This window comes from Rhipicephalus sanguineus, chromosome 5 (genome assembly GCF_013339695.2).
Source record: "Rhipicephalus sanguineus isolate Rsan-2018 chromosome 5, BIME_Rsan_1.4, whole genome shotgun sequence".
Classification (NCBI taxonomy): domain Eukaryota; kingdom Metazoa; phylum Arthropoda; class Arachnida; order Ixodida; family Ixodidae; genus Rhipicephalus; species Rhipicephalus sanguineus.
In genome coordinates, this window is record NC_051180.1 from 73,257,274 (window position 1) to 73,276,572 (window position 19,299).

Consider the following 19,299-nt stretch of genomic DNA (forward strand, 5'->3'; position numbering starts at 1 on the left):
TTCAAGTGACAGAAGAGTTCAGGCTCGAATACTTAAAGGAGCACTGACACCAAAATTTTGCATCTTGTTTATTGTGTTGCGATAAGTAGTTAACGATCGACTTATCATCGCTGGAAAGCTCGTTTGCTCGAGCGCGCATCCGTTAATTATCTGGAGACTGTTTTATAGCGCCCAGTCGCTGTTTCGGTTTCAGAGAGTGCCGAGGGAGGCAGGACCCAGAGTGGGGGCTATGTAAACATAGCTGGCTACGTGAGCACACAAAACCGCATGCACATGAGCACCGCGTTGACAACTCTTTTCAACGAAGGCTTTCTGGGTGCTGCTGCAATGCCCTCTGAGGCATTGTAAATATGCGTGACCCCCCAAGATGCACTGCCGAGGCAAGGACATCAGCCTTTGTACTCCCGTGCAAGTCTCCCCTTCTTTCCGTTGAAAAGGTCTGCTAGGAGACAGCGGGAGAGAGCGCCCGCAACAATCGTGGCAGCCAACACAAACTCGTGACGCGACGCACACTTTAAACGTGATTTTAAATATGTTCTAGGCTATATTATCTAGGCTTGTGCGAATATTCGAGCACTTCGAATATTCGAACGAATAATACAGTATTCGAATTCGCTTCGATTCGAATTTAAATTATTGAAAATTTCGAAGTATTCGAAATGAACGAATAGGTGTATATTAGTCCGCTTGTAACCTGCCTGTAAAGGTGGTTTCACTGCATGGAAGGGGTGCTATACCGTGAACACCTTTTTCCAGGAAAAATCCGCACTGTTCGCTTGTAAGCTCCTTTAAAGGTGGTTTCACTGCAGTGGAGGAGTGATGTACCGTGAATACACCTTTCCAGGGAAAATCCGCACTGCCGCGAAGCCCCACTTCAAGGTTAAATGAACATATTACCCTCACATCGATTCATCATTTTTCAAGTTTAAAAACTTGTTATACCGGCTTATATGCTCCAAGTATAATAAATTTTAAAACGTAACATATTTTACAGGTTATCACTTGCATTCTACTGAAAGCCAAATCCTGCTACTATTCAAAGTTGCTTCCACTTCCTTTGAACCAAAACGAATGACATTTGCACATGCCTTGTTACAATTAAAAAAAGACGTTGCGCAGGTTGGTTGAGTCATGACAGATATGCTCGTTTTTCTTTATAGTATGTGATATACGCTATTCGAATTCGCTTCGAACCTAAAATTTACTATTCGCACAAGCCTAAATTATTATCCGTTGATATTTCGTAGATGATGCGCGTTTGTCCACACAAATCCATCACACGGGTTATCTCGCTTTTGAAATTTTGTGTCAGTGCTCATTTAATGCTTTTCAGTCTATTGTTGCGAGGGACCCGACAACGCAACCCAGCTGCAGTGGTCTGCTGTCGGGCACCACATGCTCCCCAGATATCACTGAAAGACTTAGGCATAACAGCAACTGCAAAACTAAACATCCAACGAGTTTTTCTTGTAGCCATTTTTCTTTCGCAATGCTCAAAACTGCCGAAATATTTCTAAACCACGAAGGGTTAAATGCAGAAAAGTAGGCTTGTGCAAATAGTAAATTTTAGGTTTGAAACAAATTTAAGCGAATAGTGATTTGATCGAATAATTTCGAATCTAATTCGATTAGTATATATCATATATTATAAAGAGAAATGAGCATATTTTTTATGACCCAACTAACCTGCACAATATCTTTTTTTAATTGAAACAAGGCATGTGCAAATGTCATTCTTTTTGGTTGAAAGGAAGTGGAAGCAACTTTGAATACTAGCAGGATTTGACTTTTGGTATAATGCAAGTGATAAGCTGTAAAATATGTTGTGTTTTAAAATTTCCTATACTTAAAGCACATAAGCCGGTATAACAAGCTTTCAAACAAAAAAAAACTGATGAATTGATGTGAGGGTAATATGATCACTTAACCTTGAAGCGAGGCTTCACGGCAGTGCGGATTTTTCCTGGAAAGGCGCATTCACGGTATTGCACTCTGCCACTGCAGTGAAACCACCTTTACAGGGGAGTTACTCACATCGATTTGTTCATTTTGAATACTTCGAAATTTCCAATAATTTAAATTCGAATCAAAGCGAATTCGAATACTGTAATATTCGTTCGAATATTTGAAGTGCTCGAATATTCACACAAACCTACAGAAAAGCATTACAGTGTCTAACTGATGTTCAAGCGAGTTCCATTTGATAAATATAGACATCATATGCAGGGAAGACTCACATTATGCACACTTGCAGTGTCGCATGTCAACATTGCCAAATCCACTCGCTTGATATATATGTGGCAGCATCCGCCTTCTACACAAATGCTCTGCAGAATTGTCAATGCAGTGCCCAGTCAGGGCTCTTGTTTTGAAAGTTTAAAAGTCATTACAAGCATACTTGCTGGACCAGAACTTGTGCAAACCTGCCTAAAATGCTTGACACCTCATCATGGCTTCAGTAATACATATCTCGATGAGATACCTGCATGTCCTCAGCTCACATGGTTTGTTGTCTGTGGCTGCACACTATGCGTCTGCTGCATCAACAATATCAGCAGCCAGATTTGCCACTGAAGGCAAACTGCACTGAGCCACCTGCGAGCAGCTGCATTGCTCGCAGCGACCAGTTGTCATGATGGAACGGGCAATTGCATAGACAGACATGCAGACAACAGCGTGCTTGGGCAGCTATGCTCGTGCTGGAATTGAAATGCTCTTCACTAACCATTGAGGCAAATTATAGTGACTATGAATGAACATCACATCACCCATGTGCTGCAACATCAAACTGTCTAAACCTTGGCTCTGAAGCTCACTTCCAGAGCCAAGTAAACAACCTTCATCCAATGAAAGGCCAGCTAGACTGACAGGACAGCAATGTGTACACATCTCAAGAGCATTATGCCCTATCTAGTTGCTGCTCAAAGAATCAACTTTGAATAAGATAGGCACAAAACTGGCACACACTCGCTTTGGGCAGCTTTTGAATGGACTGCCAATATTATTGGACGGTGTTGATGCACACCTGCTGCTGATTTATTCTGATTTACACTCAAACCTCGATGTAACAAACGCAGATTTAACGAATTATCGGTTATAACGAAGTAAATGAAAAATAGTCTTGTCATAGCTACAGTGTTAAAAATAATTGTTTATAACAAATTTTCGGATTAACGAAGTTATTTTCATGGCAGCTGTGACTTTGCTATAATGAGGTTTGAGTGTAAGCCTGATTTGTTCCCAGTCTATCATCTCTTCTGGCCAGTGATGCCAACTGCAGGAATTTATTTCTAGATCTAGGGTTTCTTGTACAAAATCAGGTATTTGATGACTTTTTAGCAGCACGCGGAAGTTTCTTGAAGATGGCGAGAGCTGCTTTAGGCATACTTCATTACTGTGCTAATATTGGCTGCTGTTGGAAGCAAGTGTAACTCATTTCCATTTTGATTCTGCACTCTGTGAAACACTACAATTCATGGCAGTCCACATTTGCTTATATTTTGCTTTTCCAAAAGTGACAAGCAAAGCATCGGTGTGAGACGTGCACCTGACTGTCTGTGCAGCGCTCATGTGCTCTCAGTGCTGCGTTGTGTTCACCCACCCGGTGGCCCTGGCGGCCCACTCGTGTAACTGTAAGGGCGAAGAGAGCAGCGGGACCAACGCCTCTCTTCTGGCGGGGCAGCAGAACACGTCACCACTGCAGCTCATTGAGCAACAGCCAAACCAGCAGTTGCCCCAGCAGCTCTCTCCAGGAGTGGCCTCGAGCCCCGTGCGGCTATACTGCTGCCCGTACTGTCCCTACACTTCCTACCTGCTGGCCAGCCTCATCAGACACAAGGAGGTCCACTTCTCTCACCGTTGCAGTGAATGCTCTGTTCGGCTCCCCACAATGCTTGCCCTCATACAGCACAAGCAAAAGGTGTGAACGTAGAATGGTAGCTTGGGCTAGTTGATGATTCACTATCGACACGTTTAAACAGCGCAAATTGAACGAGGACAGCGGAGAAGCAGCGCCTGTGTTGTCCTCTCCTCTGTCATTCAGTTTATGCTGGGCAAACATGTCGATAGTGTGCATGTATTCGTTTCTTCTGCCAGCTGTCTAGTGGTCATGTAGACAGTGGTATGAACAAAGCAGTAATACAGTAGAACCCCGCTGTTACGTTTTTGAAGGGACCGTAGGAAATAAACGTAAGAGACGGGAAACGTAAGAGCCGAAAAACAGGAAAAACGGCAAAATATTTAGTGGTACAGAATTTTATTTCAATTCTTACGAGCAGCACGAAAATTGGCGCGCTCAGCCGCGATCTAGTCGATGGATAGAAACGTGGAGCTTAGGACGGCCTTATCCACAGAAATGTAATCAACGTATGTGATTTTTTTAACACCAACAGCTGTAGGCATGAAAAAACTAAGCACACGCAATCACGACCGGCGCGGCGAGTCCGACCGCGAACCGCACGCACGACCATGCGAGCTCCAACCAGCTCGAACTCCTCCCGTTCTCCGACAAATAACAATGATGATGAGTCTACGCCAACGCGATGGCAGAAGTGAATGCCAATCTCGAAGGCCTTGCTTTCGCAAGCAATTACGTCAGACACGCCATGTTTGTGCAATGCAAATCTCAGAGGCTATGCTTTTGTCAATAGTAAATGCCAATCTCGAAGGCCTTGCTTTCGCAAGCAGTTACGTCATAGACTCCATCTTTGCAATTTGAATCTCGAAGGCCATGCTTTTGTTTGCATCAATTGAAAGATTCTGTTGCTTGCGCCTCTCATGCGGCTAATATTACGGTCAAACGAGGCCAAGCTGCGTGAAAATGCGCCATGGCCACCCTCTTTGGTAGTCACTCGGTCGGCTCCGGGCGCACTTCGCGACGTATCATACGGGAACGGTCCGACAGTTACGACGTAACAGCGGGGTTCCCAATACATTGTATCCTATGGGAGCTATGCCGGGACCGGCGGAAAACGACGTAACAGCCGGGAAAACGCAGCAGTGAGGAACGTAACAGCGGGGTTCTACTGTAGTTTTCATGGTGAACAGCAATATGGAGAAACAAAAGAGACGAGAAAAGAACAGGATGTTTCACTTATCCTGTCATTTGCCATAGCATAAACCAACTATCCTGGTTTTAGTTGGCTCCTTAGCCTGTGACTTAATTTGCAAAATACTAGTGGCACTGATTAGGGTTTAGGAAAAGGGGACATCTGTTGTGGAAACCGTAGGACACTGTAACTATCAGTCTATGTGGATAGATGTGTTATCACCCAGCAGAAATTAAGCCATTACCACTCGCTTGGCCATCTATGGGCTGTCTCCCTCTCATGTAGTCAGCAGGGGGCAATGTTGCTTGGCTTCAGTGAAAGTTACTGGAGGTTGCCAGTATCTAGTCATAAAATGGGTTCTCTTCTTTTGGCAGCAAAGGTATATAGTGCTTAAATGTTGGAGGACTGGCGGTTTCTCACGTATGCTGTGCACAAAACATTCCGCACTTCCTTGTTCAAGACAATGAAAAAAGAAAAATGTCAAGCTCTTCTGCTATCTGTTACAGCCAATGATGAAGTTCCAAAAGATCTCCTACGATTTTCTTAGAACGGAGCTAACTCACAATAATGTGGATATAATGATGGATGTGGTGAGAAGGAAATACCCAAAATCATTGGCTGACATGACAAGTTCGCTTTTAACGATGATGCACAGGGGAGAGTACAAGTGTGTAAAACTAGTAAGGGTACGCATGAAGTCATGACAACCACAGATCTCTCCACTTGCTCCATAGGGACCATTCCATGTTCAGGATGTTTTCTTTGTGGTTTGTCTCTACTTTGTGTAAATTCTCATACTAGTTAGGTAGTGCCTTTGTTCACAGTCTTTCATTGAAGGGGACATTAAATGCATTTTGGCTCAAAGCAATCTTTCAGAGCTGTTAGTTTTGCAAATTTTATGGTAATTACAGTTTGAATGCTAAAAAAAGAAAACAAAGGGCAAACTATGATTTCTTTAATAGCTATCTCATTGCACTAGCAGCTTACCATGTCTTGCCTGCTGAAATTAGCAGATATGACTAGCCATGGCATTTCAGTGTTGTAGACTGCTCTAATTTTAGGTAAGCAGCAATCAGAATGGGCAGTGCTAAAACCCTGCCTCGAACGCTTCAGATGCACTCCGGTGCTTCTGCATCAGCAACTCCGGTGACACCAGCCCCACCAACAACCCCAGTGAACAGTAACGGTCCTCACAAACGAGGGCGGCCAAGGAAGACGCAAGAGGAGAGTAAGTACGACGTCGTTACGCTATTAATGAAAGCCAGCAGATAATGAAGCCAAGGAAGGTATAGGGGACGTTAATTGTACTGTTTTAAGTGTATTGTAGTAATTACGATAAAAGATGTGAAGAAAGTTAAGTGGATGAAGAAACAACTTGCCGGCGGCAGGGACCGAACCAGCAACCTTCAAATTACGCTCTCGATGCCCTTCAGCCACTGTAGCTCAATTGGTAAGAGCATCGGGCGCGTAATCCGAAGGCTGCAGGTTTGGTCCCTGCCGGTGGCAAGTTGTCTTTTCGTCCACTTTACTTTCTTCGCATCTTTATCGTAATTACTACAATACACTTAAAACTAGAGCTGTGCGAATAGCAAAATTTTGGGTGCGAAGCGAATTCGAATATTGAAGTGTGAGTGCGAATCAAATAGAATATTTTTCCAATACTTCGAAGTAAACTTGCAGAAAAAAAAACTTAGAGAGGATTCCTAAGCATATTCTTATGAGATAGCAACATGAAAGTGGTTCTTTTCGCTAGGCTGATGAAGCGCTGGCGAGGTGGTGTTTCATAGTTGTCTTATCAAGAATGAGGCAATGTAGAGGCCGAATTGTATTAATGTAAATGATTTGGTGCAACCCAAGTGTTGCCGACAACACTTTACACATGATAGGCAACGATGCCATTTCCTCAGCCTCTCCTCCTCTTTCAACTTCTCTGGAAGCCTAACTGATGTGGCGGTTAAGGGTGTGCTCCTTTCAAGTCCGGAGTTCGAAATCTGCCTCATAGACGTCGATATATAAGAACATCTGAAATTTTGGATGCTAAAAAGCTTCGGCTTCCGATTTTTCAGACTTCCTGCCCCAATTTCATGTCCAAAACAGCATTAATTGAGCCCCCACCTCTACCACATCTTTCATCTCCACGTTGGAACCAGCGTTTTCTTGAGTTAATACATTTGCGACCGTAGCAGAGCTTGAAAGGCAGCTTTGCCGCAATACGGGGGTGTGATGAGGTGAAGCATAATAAAAATCTAGGGACCACTTCCGATCGGACGTTGACTGTCTCTTGGCGAAATTCGACCGTAACATAGCTTGAAAGGCAGCTTTGCCGCAGTACGAGAGTGTAATGTGGTGAAGCATATTCAAAAACTGAAGGGGTCACTTTCAATTGGGCGTTGATTGTATTTGTGTTTGGGAAGTTCGAATAGTTTGAATAGTAAAATTCCAGTGCGAATCGAATCGAATGGCAAGCACTATTAGAAAAATATTCGAAATTTCGAATATTCGCACACCCCTACTTAAAACAGTACAATTAATGTCCCCTATACCTTCCTTCGCTTCATTATCTGCTGCTGTTCGAGGTTGTGTTAAACAAAGAAACGAGCCCTCAAAATTCCCTTCCTTCCTTCAGTCATTATGTTATGTGCTTTATTGCTGTGTCGTTGGGTCAATTAAATTTAAAGGGGCCACGACACCAAATCACCAAATTTTCGATCACAATCTGTGTTGTGGGTTAATCCTGGTGCATTCGCAAATAAGCTGGCAAAAGTTTAGCGCATTTGGTCGAGCACTTAATTTATAATTGGATATTTTTATAAACACGTGATTGGCCTGAGAGTCGGGCAACACTGGCACACTTGCGAGCCGGGACGTAACCAGCAGCTTGCTGTGTGAGCATCTGATCTGGCGAACGACATTGTTCAGCGGTCAGCTGCACGTGAAATCGAGATATTTTTAGCTTTCTTCAGCTTGGAACTGAATTTGAACGATTTGCGGCAATCTAAAATTTTGGTAGAAGACTACTGCTCCATTCCATGCAGCGCATGACATCACGGACGCCATGACAAAACGGCAGGCGCTGGCGGTGGGTGGGGTTTGCAGCCGTCGACATCTAGGGCTTGTTTTGCACTGAAATATTCCTCTACATTCCACTTCTCTTATATGTATAGGCATATTAGACCCTCAACTTTTTTTTTTCGTTGAAAACCACAAATTATTGGGTGACCCTGTCATGGCCCCTTTAAGTTACCGAGTTGTACTCATGTGAGCGGTTCTCTTACATGATGCCATGTTTATTACCAATAGAGTTTCATTCATCAGCCAACCATCCTTTTACTAAAATGCGTGTCTGTCATGAGTGACATTCAAGATTGTTGTTAGATGTTGTGGACAGCAGCGATATAATCCGCCTGCTCATGGTACAGCACGAGCTAGAGCATTTTAATGTGACCTCGAACTTTTGCAATTGCTTAATTTTGAGCTTTTTTTTAATAATACCATATTTTTTCTGTGTCGTGTGCATGTTGGAGGGATGGGTGGGAGTGCTTAAATTCGAGTATGTGTGACAATTAACTGAAGTATACATTATTCTTTTCCTTTTATGAAGTTGAAATTGACAAAATGGGGCGCATATGGCACTGCAAGACCTGCGGAGTTAGTCTGCGGAAAGGTGCTGAGGACGTTGCCACCCACAAATGTACAATGTTCCGGTGCCCTCACTGCACGTTCGAAACTCACAAACCAAACGGTCTCAACATTCACATCAACTTTGCTCATACATTCAGGTGAGTGCACCGTTATTCCACATCACCAGTAGCCGCCTCTACTTGCAAAAGTTACTAGGAAGTTCTATCACCTCTGAAAGTATGGCTAGCATTTAAGTGCACCCGTGCACACGTTTCAGCAGTGCAATCTGAACTATTATTCCGTCAGTGTGGGGCATGTCATAATGTAACTATTCCTTTGGTCTGTTCTGTTCCTTATCGAGCCCTATTCACAGCTGGATGATACCTGTAGTAACATGGGTGAAGCACAACAAAGAATACCTTCTGCTATTCCTTTTTTGTGCTTGAAGGAATAGAATCTACTACAATGTTCTGATACAGACGTTATCTCTTCCAAGCACCAAAGCACTGACTCATCATGACATGGCTTATGACCTGTGCACATTTGCAGTCTTAATGCTCTTTCACATCTTCGCTGGCTATGCAAATATTGCAAGTCAAAACTAAAGGTTGGGGTAAATTTTTGTCGCACCTGACAGTGAGTGCACTGGGTGTTCACTGCGATCAGCGGTGCACTGTTAGTACTGTTTAGTGCACTGTTAGTACTGTATTGAATAAAAATAGCGATGTGGGTGAGTTGGTTTATGTTCATGGTGAAGATCAGCAGCGCAAAGCACTCGAGTGCGGAAATACGGGTAAGGCAGGACTGAGAAGGCGAAATAATGATGATGTGTTCATTCATCAGTCTTCCGCTTCCTCAGTCCTCCCTTATTCATATTTCCTCTCTTCAGCACTTTGCACTGCTCATCTTCACCATAGAAAATGAAGCTAATCAAAGGCTTTCCTTAGAGTCATTGTCTGTTGGTTTTAGTTGGCTAGTGTCTAACAAAGAAACGAGCCCTTGACCTAGTTTCCTTTCGCTCATCTTCACCACAGTACTGTATTGCTCATACCTTACTGGCTATGTTGCGCAGGTGCCAGAGGTGTTGGAAAACTTTTGTGACAAAACAGGAGCGCACATTGCATTGCACCTACTCGTGTCCGGAAAGGCCATTCAAGAATGTCACCGAAGACGACATCCCACTGGCAGTGCTCATGCAGCTCTCAGAGCGAAAATCCTACGAGCAGCAGGACCCTGTCCACCCTTCCAAGAAGCCGTCTGAGCATTCTTCTGGACACCAGTCTGGAAACACTTCACAGGACAGAAACGAGCACCAACCCGAAAAGGACCCCGGTGTAGTGGAAGCGTATACCAGGAAGAGGGGCCGCCCGCCGAAAAATAGACCTCAGGTACAACCATTTGAAAGTGCTGAAGCAATCTGCGGTGCAGTTTCTGATGCAAGTTGTTGCAGCTCAGTGTATTGGCGCATATCAGAGTGATCTCGTACTGATTGTCGGGCCCAATCCTGATCAAGACGATCACGATCCACACGTTGCAGTTATGCTCCTTGATTGTGATTTGGCTGATGTCTGCGCCCTCTAGCTGGGGTGTGCTAGAAAATGCTAAAAACAACAAAAGTAAACATAGCCCATTAAAAATACACGCAAACCTCGATATAACAAACATGGATATAAGAATTATTGGTTATAATGAAGTAAATGAAGAATTGTCTTGTCATAGCTACAGTATTACAAATAAACGTTTATAACGAATTTTCGGATATAACAAAGGTATTTTCGTGGCAGATGTGACTTTGTTATAATGAGGTTTGAGTGTATACAGAAATCTCTTGATAAGCAAGGGTATGCTGAAAATTTGAAATGTCCAAAATCATGCATACTTTGCAAATCGGCAGTTAAAGCCATGACCCCAGGTAGTCTTGAAAGCTGACAATCAGCAGACTACTGTTAGCTTATCACAGTTCATCATGACAACAGAAATATTTTCTTGAAAAGAGGGTGCTTTGATAGTACTTTTTTTTTTTTCAGGATAATACGGAAATTAAGTCGGTGCTTTGGAGCCACTAATGACACCTGGTGCTCTTGAGCTCGCTTGAACTCTATCAAAATCACTGGATCATGCAGCAGCGATAACCATCAATTCTAGGGATGGGCAAATAGTAAACTTGAGGTTCGAAGCGAATCCGAAGCGAATAGTGATTTGGTCGAATAATTTCGAATCGAATACAGTGGAACTTCGATTATACGTCCCCCGGTCCTGCGACGACCTGCGTTTTACGACGAATTGGCTTGGTCCCGGCAAAACCCCCATAGAAATAATGTATTAAAAACCTCAATTGTACGACGCAATTTTACGCCGGCCCCGCCTCGTACGACGCTTTGCTGGACTGTCCGAGAAAAAAAAAGACCTACGATGACGCGGGCTGGCACGCAAACACACAGCGGCCGGGCGAAAAAAGTCGGGAAACCGAGGAACCGAGTTCGTATCCGCGCTGCCACCACAGGGCCTCTTCAATTTTTCGACACGCGGTCGGCCATAGCTAGCCAGAGCCAACGTTGGCCGGAGCCAGCCGGAGCGCATTCGTTTTGTCGCATTGCACTGCGCACTTCCGTTGTCGCCTTTTTTTTTCTCTCTCTCTCTTCTTTTGGGTGGTTTTGTAGTGACCGTTGTGAGCAGATAACATGGCAGATAATCTCGAGCTCGCTTTCTAGTATACGATAACTTTCACTACATTTCGTGTCGTTATACCGGACGTGTTGAACGGCGATTGTTGAGCCAATGTTTGCGACAGCCGCGGGAACCGGAACTCGCCGCTGTCTAGCTACCAGAGGGCTGGGGCGTTTTAGCCGCTCGCGATTGGTCGAAGCTTGCAAATCGAATAGGCCTACTGCCGTGCTGCCATTCAGCCATTCCTTCACGTGTTTGCCTCATCGGTTGGTTGTGCTGCGCCGCAGCTGCTGTGTCCACGTGCAAAATTTTCTGTGTTCGGTCATTGGTGTGCGAGGAAGCTTTCGAATTCTTGGTTGCGAGTGCTGCGTCTCGCAATGTCGCGGAACCGAAAACCGCTGACGCTCGGAGAAAAGCTTCGCATAATCGAGGAGGCAGAGAAGCGGAACGGAGCAACAAAGGCCAGCATTGCCCGCGACCTGAACACTCCCGAGTCGTCGCTGAAAACGATCCTCGCGAAGAAGGACAGCATCCTACTAAATGCGGCAAAGTTCGGCCTGAACAGGAAGGCCGCGAAAGATGGCAAATATGCTGCCATGGAGAAGGCCCTCGTTGAGTGGTTGCGTCAGGCCCGCAGTTCAGGAATCGCCGTGGATGGCGCAATTTTGAAGGAGAAGGCTGAGACGGTTGCATTGCGCTGCGGCATTGACGACTTTAAAGCCTCCAATGGCTGGTTGGATCGCTTTAAAAAACGCAGTGGAGTTGTGTACAGCCGCTGCTGTGGAGAGAGCGCGTCAGTCAGCTCCGACACTGTAGAAAAGTGGACTGCATTGCTGCCGGAATTGATACGGGAATACAAACCGTCCGACGTGTTCAACGCAGACGAAACTGGATTATTTTATAATATGCAGCCAGAACAGACATTGGCATTCAAAGGAGAGAGCTGTCATGGGGGTAAGCGAAGCAAAGAGCGTCTTACCGTATTGCTTTGCGCTAATGAAGACGGCTCTGAAAAGCTTCCTGCCCTCGTGATCGGCAAGTTTGAGAAGCCGCGATGCTTCAAGAATTTGAAAAGGCTGCCGTGCCAGTACACGTTCAACCGGAAAGCCTGGATGACGGCTGCTATGTTTTCTACATATCTGCAGCAGCTGGACTCCAAAATGGGGGCTAAGAACAGAAAGATTCTTCTTCTGCTTGACAATGCGCCATGCCATCCATCAGATATGTCGCATTTGAGAAATGTGAAAGTTGTATTTCTGCCCCCCAATTGCACTAGCCAGCTGCAGCCACTTGACGCTGGCGTCATCAAGTGCATGAAACAGAAATATCGGAAGTTTCTGGTGCAGCGTCGGCTGGCGGGCATGGAACGCAAGCAGTTGGATAAGAAGCTTTCTGTGCTTGACGCAATGCACTACATTGCTAGTGCATGGGACGCAGTCACGCCAGAAACTATCGCCAACTCCTTCAGGCACTGCGGCTTTAATAGAAGTGGTGCTTGTTCTACCAGTGAAGCTGCACTGCCTGTTGACGATGAACCAGAGTTCGGCAGCCTGGAGCTGCCTGGATCTTTCGCGGACTATGTTGGTGCCGACGACGACGTTGCAGTGTGCAGTGAAGTGTCGCTGGATGACATTATCGAAACTGTGCGTCCCGACACTGCGGGAACTTCCGACGAGGAAGAGATGGACGACGCTGCAGAGGCTAGCGTGTCCGTTCCGACTTACGCGGACGTGTTGTGCTACGTCGACCACATTCGGCGGTTTGCTTGCGCACGCGATGAGATCGGCGACTTGCTGCCAGATGTTGCAGCTATCGAAAGAAAGCTGATGCGTCGTGGCTGGGCAAACTCTCAGAAGAAAATCACAGATTTTTTTAAAAGGTGAGAAATAAAGGTTCGTTCACACCTCCGATAAAATGCGTGGTTGTCATTTTTTCAATTAATTTAATCTACGTTCCTCGGAGCAGCGTACGTTTGTGCCGCGGACTTTCTTAGGCATTATGTGCCCGCTGTTGTGGGGCAAAAATGACCGTCACTGCCTATATTCTCGGTTTTTCGATTATACGACGCCCGGATTATACGACGATTTTGCGCGGTCCCCTGAAAGTCGTATAATCGAAGTTCCACTGTAGTTCAAATAGTATTTACCGCACACTATTAAAGGGGCCCTGCAACACCTTTCTTAGTTATACAGTCGAACCTCGATATATCGAACGGCACGGCGATCGCAAAATAGTTCGATATATCCAGAATTCGATATAAAAAATCACGTAAAAAATGCGTCAAAAACTTGTGGAAAACAACCAACGAACCAATCGTGGTGCAGTAAATACTCACTTGAAGATTCAAACAAAGTATTTATTGTGTTGGCTTAAAATACTGAAAAAGAGTAGCCTGCTTTTTGTTGGCAATGGCGTGTTTGACGACTGCGTCCTCAACATAGTCCAGGCAATCCACAAGTGAAAGGCCGGTGCCTTCAATCGCGCTGCAGTGGCGGCGCGCAAGGGCCGAAGCGGCTACGACCTCAGCTGATGTCGGGAGCGGGGCACCATCAGCGCTTGCGGGATCCACCTCGGCAGCGTCTTCATTCGGCTGCTCAGCGGTAGCTTCGGCGACGATCTCTACATCCGTTAGCTCCGCCGTTGTACCAGTGCTCTCGTCACCTCCAACGAAGCCTTCGATGCACATGCTTTGCGGCTCCGCACCAACAAAGCTCTCCAGCCTGCTCCACGTTTCGGCGAGCTCGCTTTCTTCATCTGCGCATGCCAACCCAGCTTCCTCGGATTCTTCCACTGATGCTTCGTCAGCGCGTCCACCGAAGCCCGCATGCCGAAAGCAGTTGGCTATCGTCGACTGCTTGACGTCTTCCGACGACGCCTTGAGCATTTGGATGGCGCCCAAAAGATCGATCTTCAGATCTTGGCCCATCCGGAGTCTTACAAGCAAAATGTCGATCAGCCGACGCTTGTAGATAAGACTTAAATGTGCGGATAATGCCCTGGTCCAACGGTTGGAGCTTCGAAGTGGTGTTGGGCAGCAGAAATACCACTTCGATGTTGCTCAGCTGGGCGTCGGTGTGGTGTGCCGTGCAGTTATCGACGATAAGGCATACCTTCCGTCCCTGACGCACCAGGTCCGAATCCCACGCCTTCAGCCACTTGAGGAAAATATCCCTCGTCATCCACGACTTCTTATTCCAGGCATAAGTCACCGGAATATTGGGGCAGTTCCGCATGCACCTCCGGGTTTTAAATTTGCCAATTACAAGTGGCCGCAGCTTCGTGCTCCCATCCATATTGGCAGCCAATAGGACCGTCACACGGGCCTTGCCTTGCTTGCCCCCGTGGCACTTGTCCCCGCGAGTGTCCAGCGTTTGCCGCGGAAGCATTTGCCAGAACAGGCCCGTCTCGTCAGCATTAAAGATTTGGCTCGGCTCATACTTGGCGAGAACTTTGGGCCACTCATGATCAAGCCACTTCTGAATTTCTTCATCATTGGCGTCCTCACTCTCTCCCGACACAGTCTTCCCGACAATGTTGAAACGAGTCTTAAAACGTTGTAGCTAACCGTTACTCGCACTGAAATTCTCGACGCCGAGAATGAATGCAAAGTTCCTTGCCTTCTGTTGCAACATCGGCCCCGATGCAGGAATATTTCGGGCCCTTGCGTCCATGAACAACTTGTGGAGAGACTTCTCAACATCTTCAAAAGCAGCTTTGCGTACACGCCGCGCGCCCGAGTGCTGACTCTTCTCGGCCTTGGCCTTTATGTCGGCTTTGTTTTTGAGCAGAGTACTCAATGTGCTCCTTGGTATGCCTAACCCGTCTGCGACGCTCGACTTCTCACCATTCTCAACGCGCTGGATTGCTTCCAGTTTTGCTGCAAAAGTCAGGGTCGTCCGTTTCTTCGCGTCTGCAGCCATCGCTACACACACCACAACGCGCGGCAGGCCTAACACACGAGCACAACGACCGATGCGACGGATGCCTGGCGATACTATGATACTATCAAGGAGGAGCTGGTGCAACAAGTGCAGTGCGTCGTTGCTGCAAGGCTGCGGCGTGCGTATGCCGCTACGTTCAAGTGGCGCACTCGGCGCCATCGATGTGTGCAGCAGTCGTAAACGCCCACCGCGCTACCGCTATTTTCGAGAGTTGCGGGAAAGCTCGCCGCCTGTCAATGGAGCGCGGCGGAAAAGCTCGCCGCCTGTCAACGGAGCGCGGGCGGTTTGGGGTGGCAGAGTTCGATATATCCATCATACGTCAAACTTCGTTCGAAATAAAAAATTAAAAATGCATGTGATTTCCCACGTGATATAGGAACCGTTCGATATAGGCAATAATTCGATATGTCCGTGTTCGATATATCGAGGTTTGACTGTATTGGAATAGTCTCATTACTGACGTATGACTCTTCACGAGTCATATGCCGCAAAAATTTTTCGAATCTGTCAAGTCTAAGTGGTGTTACCAAATTATAGAGATCACGTTCCGCAGCTTTCTCCCTCAACTCAACGCCGCGAGCGTGCGGAGAGCTAGGCAGCGAGACGAGGAAGGGAGCGCAGATGAGCGAGGCTCTGCCCAAGAGCGCCGGCGGAAATTTTTTCATTTTTTTCTCTCTGACGTCTGGGCGCAACCACGTGGTCTGTGCCGCCACTTCCGGTCGGCTTGCGTCGTTCTCGTCGAGCGGAGCCGATCGCACTGTGTATCGCGCGTGCTTGAAAACTGCGCGTCGGTTTGGTAATGTTGGGTGTGCACCTCGAATGCCGTAGTGTTTTCATCGCTTTGCCAACCATGGAAGCAAACCTGCGCGCTCGTTTGGAACGAATGACAGCCGAGATCGGTTTCGGCCCATACTCCGATACACCGCCTCGTAAGACGGCACTGGCAGACGACCCCGAAGCGCCGCCATTACCGGACGCCAGCATTGTTATCGGAGACACGCTGCGTCCGTGCCTCGGTCGGTCGTGAGAACGTGCCAACGATGCAGTTCTCAGCAGACGAGGCAACACTCGAACGGCTGCCACTCTCAACGGCAACCGGCGATGGTCAAAAGCACAGAAATATTCACGTTTTCGGCACTGCGCATGGCGAAGAAAACGGAACCACGCAACTACGAGCAGACGAGCTGTCGGTGAGACCGGAAGTGCTAATATTAATGTTTGTTTGGTGTTTTTAACGCGATAACAGAATATAAACATACATATTATCTACTTATTGAACTCAAAATTAACAACGAAAGTAATAATGAGGGTGTTATCGTGATTATAACATCAGCCAATGGTGGAACTGCCGACAATCGCGTCATATTTTGTGGACTAATACATCATTTGTCGAGAGAAGAGGGAGCGATTTTCAGCTGACTTTGAGAATTTATTGTAAATTCCAGGCCGTGCGCATCGCTATAATATTTGGCTCGCGTGTTCTCGGGAGCCTCGACTACCGATCGGCAACGCTTTTTGAGCATGCTCGAAAAGTGTTGCAGGGCCCCTTTAAGAAAAATGAGCATTTTCATCATGACCCTTGCACAATAGTTTTAAGGATTGGAACTAGGTATGAGTGAATGTCACGTTTTTGGTTTGTAATGAAGTGGAAGCAGCCTTGAACAGTATTCAAGATTTGAATAGCAGTAGGGTTATAAGTGGACGTTACAATTTAAAAATGACTATACTTAGTGCATATAAGCCCATATAACACGCTTTTAAACTTTAAAAAAAAAAATGTGTACATTTAACTTTGAAGTGTGGCTTCACGGCGGTGCAGATTTTCCCTGGATGGGTGGTTTCACGGCACAGCAACGAGACGCTGCAGTGAAACCACCTTTACAGGGAGTTATGTGTGGTCAAATATATAGATATATTCGTTCATTTCGAATACTTCGAAATTTCAAACATCTAAACTCGTATCGAAGTGAATTCGAATGCTTTAATATTCGTTCGAATATTCGAAATGCCCGAAATTCGCCCATCCCTAATCAATTCCAATAAAGAAAGCTGATCTGGATAGGGTCTGACAGCGATTATTAATCACCACATGGTACCAGTGTTATGTACAAGATGAGTTGCATGCACCTTGGGCAGCGTCGAGCCTGTGCTGCCAAGAAACTGCCAGTCCAGTGTCCTGCGAGCAAAGAACTGCAGGAGCAAAAGTGCCAGTCTAGTATTTTGTTACATATCCTGTTTCATTGGGTGGATCTAATGTTGCATGATATCAACAAGAAACACCGAAAAATTTTTTCCTTAAGTCTGATAATTTATCATGCAGGTGTTCTTTACATTATTGGGGTTTGACTAGCACTCGTAGCAGCTTAAGTGTGGGATGAAGGCCATTATATCAATATTTCATCTATGGTACTATGTGTATGGTGCTACCATGGAGCATATTAAAGAATGGACGACTTTTACAAGTCTTCTTGTTGAAATGTTGGCTCCAATGACATTCCCCATTCGACGAGCTTTAATCACAAAGCGAGTGATGAGGTTCGACATCACCATGCTTGTTCGGAGCACTAAAACAGTAATCATTGTTCAACATTCCTGTGTGCCAGGACTGTACAGAATCAACGAACTCAAGTGATGTTGCATTTGCTCTTCCACAGGGGACATTGACAGTTCCGCAGCCAAACCATGCAGAACCCAAAGCTGTTAGCAGGAAACGTGGGAGACCCCGAGGAAGGCGGAAATAAGGAGCCTACCTAAGGTGAGTCTAGGGGCACAGCGTCAGGAAATTTTCATTCAGGGGCAGGAGCCATCACATGTAAACATTGTGGTGTGTGTAAGAGTGTATGTGCATGTTACGCTTGCTTTAAAAGCAAGCGTAATACAAAGCACTCAGATGAAGATGGCTCTCCACTGCAATAAGCTTTCAGAAGGGCACAACAATTACACTTTAGTGGATGTTAGGTTATTTTTCCTGCTTATGTCAGCAGCCACACAAAAATTTTTTCTTTTAAATGAAGGCAGGCACTGCAGGTCAGTGTATAATGTCGGTAACCATTAGAGGGAACATTCTTCGAGAGGTGTGTCAAGGATGCATCACAAAACACCGGCAATATGCTTGCATATTTGCTGTAATCTTGTATGTGGGGCGCTTTTCAGAACAGTATAACATAGCCAAGAGATACCAGTGAGATACCTCCTGGCTATGTCACTGTCTCTGCGATTAGCTGGTGTATACGTACAAGTCATCTCCGAGATGAAGGGCATTGTGTTTTCCATTGTGCTCCTAAGTTGACATTAGTTGTGAGCAAGTAGAGTTAAGCAGGTCATGTAATGCATAAAACTGGCTGTCTATAGAGTGCAATAGAATGAGGAACCAAGAGCAAAGGAATGCAGTTACGAATGGCAAAGTATTAGTGCGATGACATGACAGTTTGGAGGCATATTATGAAGGCAGCTCACGCAAGATCAGGAAAGCTGAAGGCTCTCTCTTTTAAGAGGCCTTCACCTCACAGTAGACTTATAAAGGAGTACTAAAAAGATGCTGTAGACATGCCGCTGTTATTGCATTAATGAAGACCCAAGACCTCTAAGCTCTAGGAAAGTCACTGAAGTGCACCTGGACGCCCAAAATAACTTGCTGATAGGTGTTTCATTAAGCCATGTTCAATAGCCAAAGGGTTAGTGTCACGAAGCATATGCTCGGTTCCGACCAGCCGTAATCACTGAGCAGCTATGCACGAGGCAACGGTTTCTATTACTGGCCACAGCAGCCATGTTTCAGTGAGATTTTCTATTACCTGTTTCCTTGTCTTGTTTGTTGTTAGTGTTGAACTCAAAAAGTTAATTTTTGTCTCACTCTAGACCTTTGTAAAACATTAAGATCAAGTTTGGGCTTCTTTGGTGTAGTAATTGTAACATTATTATAATTGCACATTACAGTATTAGTGCAATAATCGGATTCAGTGTTTAGAAGATTTCTGTGCTCTTTGTACTTCAAAAACCTTTGGCAGGGCCTTGGAGCTCCT

The 19,299-nt window shown here is 45.8% G+C and overlaps 4 protein-coding genes across 10 annotated transcripts in view; 3 read left to right on the top strand and 1 right to left on the bottom strand.

Moving 5' to 3' along the window:
• The window catches only part of LOC119393777 (39S ribosomal protein L40, mitochondrial), a 149,324-nt gene that overhangs the window by 48,822 nt on the left and 81,203 nt on the right, over positions 1-19,299 (top strand). The window lies entirely within an intron of this gene.
• The window catches only part of LOC119393771 (zinc finger protein 595), a 177,524-nt gene that overhangs the window by 43,362 nt on the left and 114,863 nt on the right, over positions 1-19,299 (bottom strand). The window lies entirely within an intron of this gene.
• Positions 1-19,299, top strand: part of LOC125758740 (zinc finger BED domain-containing protein 5-like) — a 159,671-nt gene that overhangs the window by 18,667 nt on the left and 121,705 nt on the right. Inside the window, exon 2 of one of the 2 annotated variants that reach the window (XM_049416346.1) lies at positions 575-688. The exons of the other annotated variant lie outside the window; for it this stretch is intronic. The gene's annotated coding sequence lies outside the window, so the exon portion shown is untranslated. Of the gene's footprint in view, positions 1-574; positions 689-19,299 lie in introns of those variants that run through there. 2 annotated transcript variants of the gene reach the window in all.
• The window catches only part of LOC119393770 (zinc finger protein 425), a 169,642-nt gene that overhangs the window by 3,770 nt on the left and 146,573 nt on the right, over positions 1-19,299 (top strand). For all 3 annotated transcript variants that reach the window (XR_007416371.1, XR_007416372.1, XM_037660919.2), the window contains exons 6-10: positions 3,564-3,919; positions 6,162-6,276; positions 8,650-8,827; positions 9,742-10,057; positions 17,932-18,032. Coding sequence is in view for 1 of the 3 variants with exons in the window: in XM_037660919.2 (XP_037516847.1) it covers positions 3,564-3,919; positions 6,162-6,276; positions 8,650-8,827; positions 9,742-10,057; positions 17,932-18,018 (1,052 nt within the window). In the remaining 2 variants the exon portion in view is untranslated. The remainder of the gene's footprint in view (positions 1-3,563; positions 3,920-6,161; positions 6,277-8,649; positions 8,828-9,741; positions 10,058-17,931; positions 18,033-19,299) is intronic.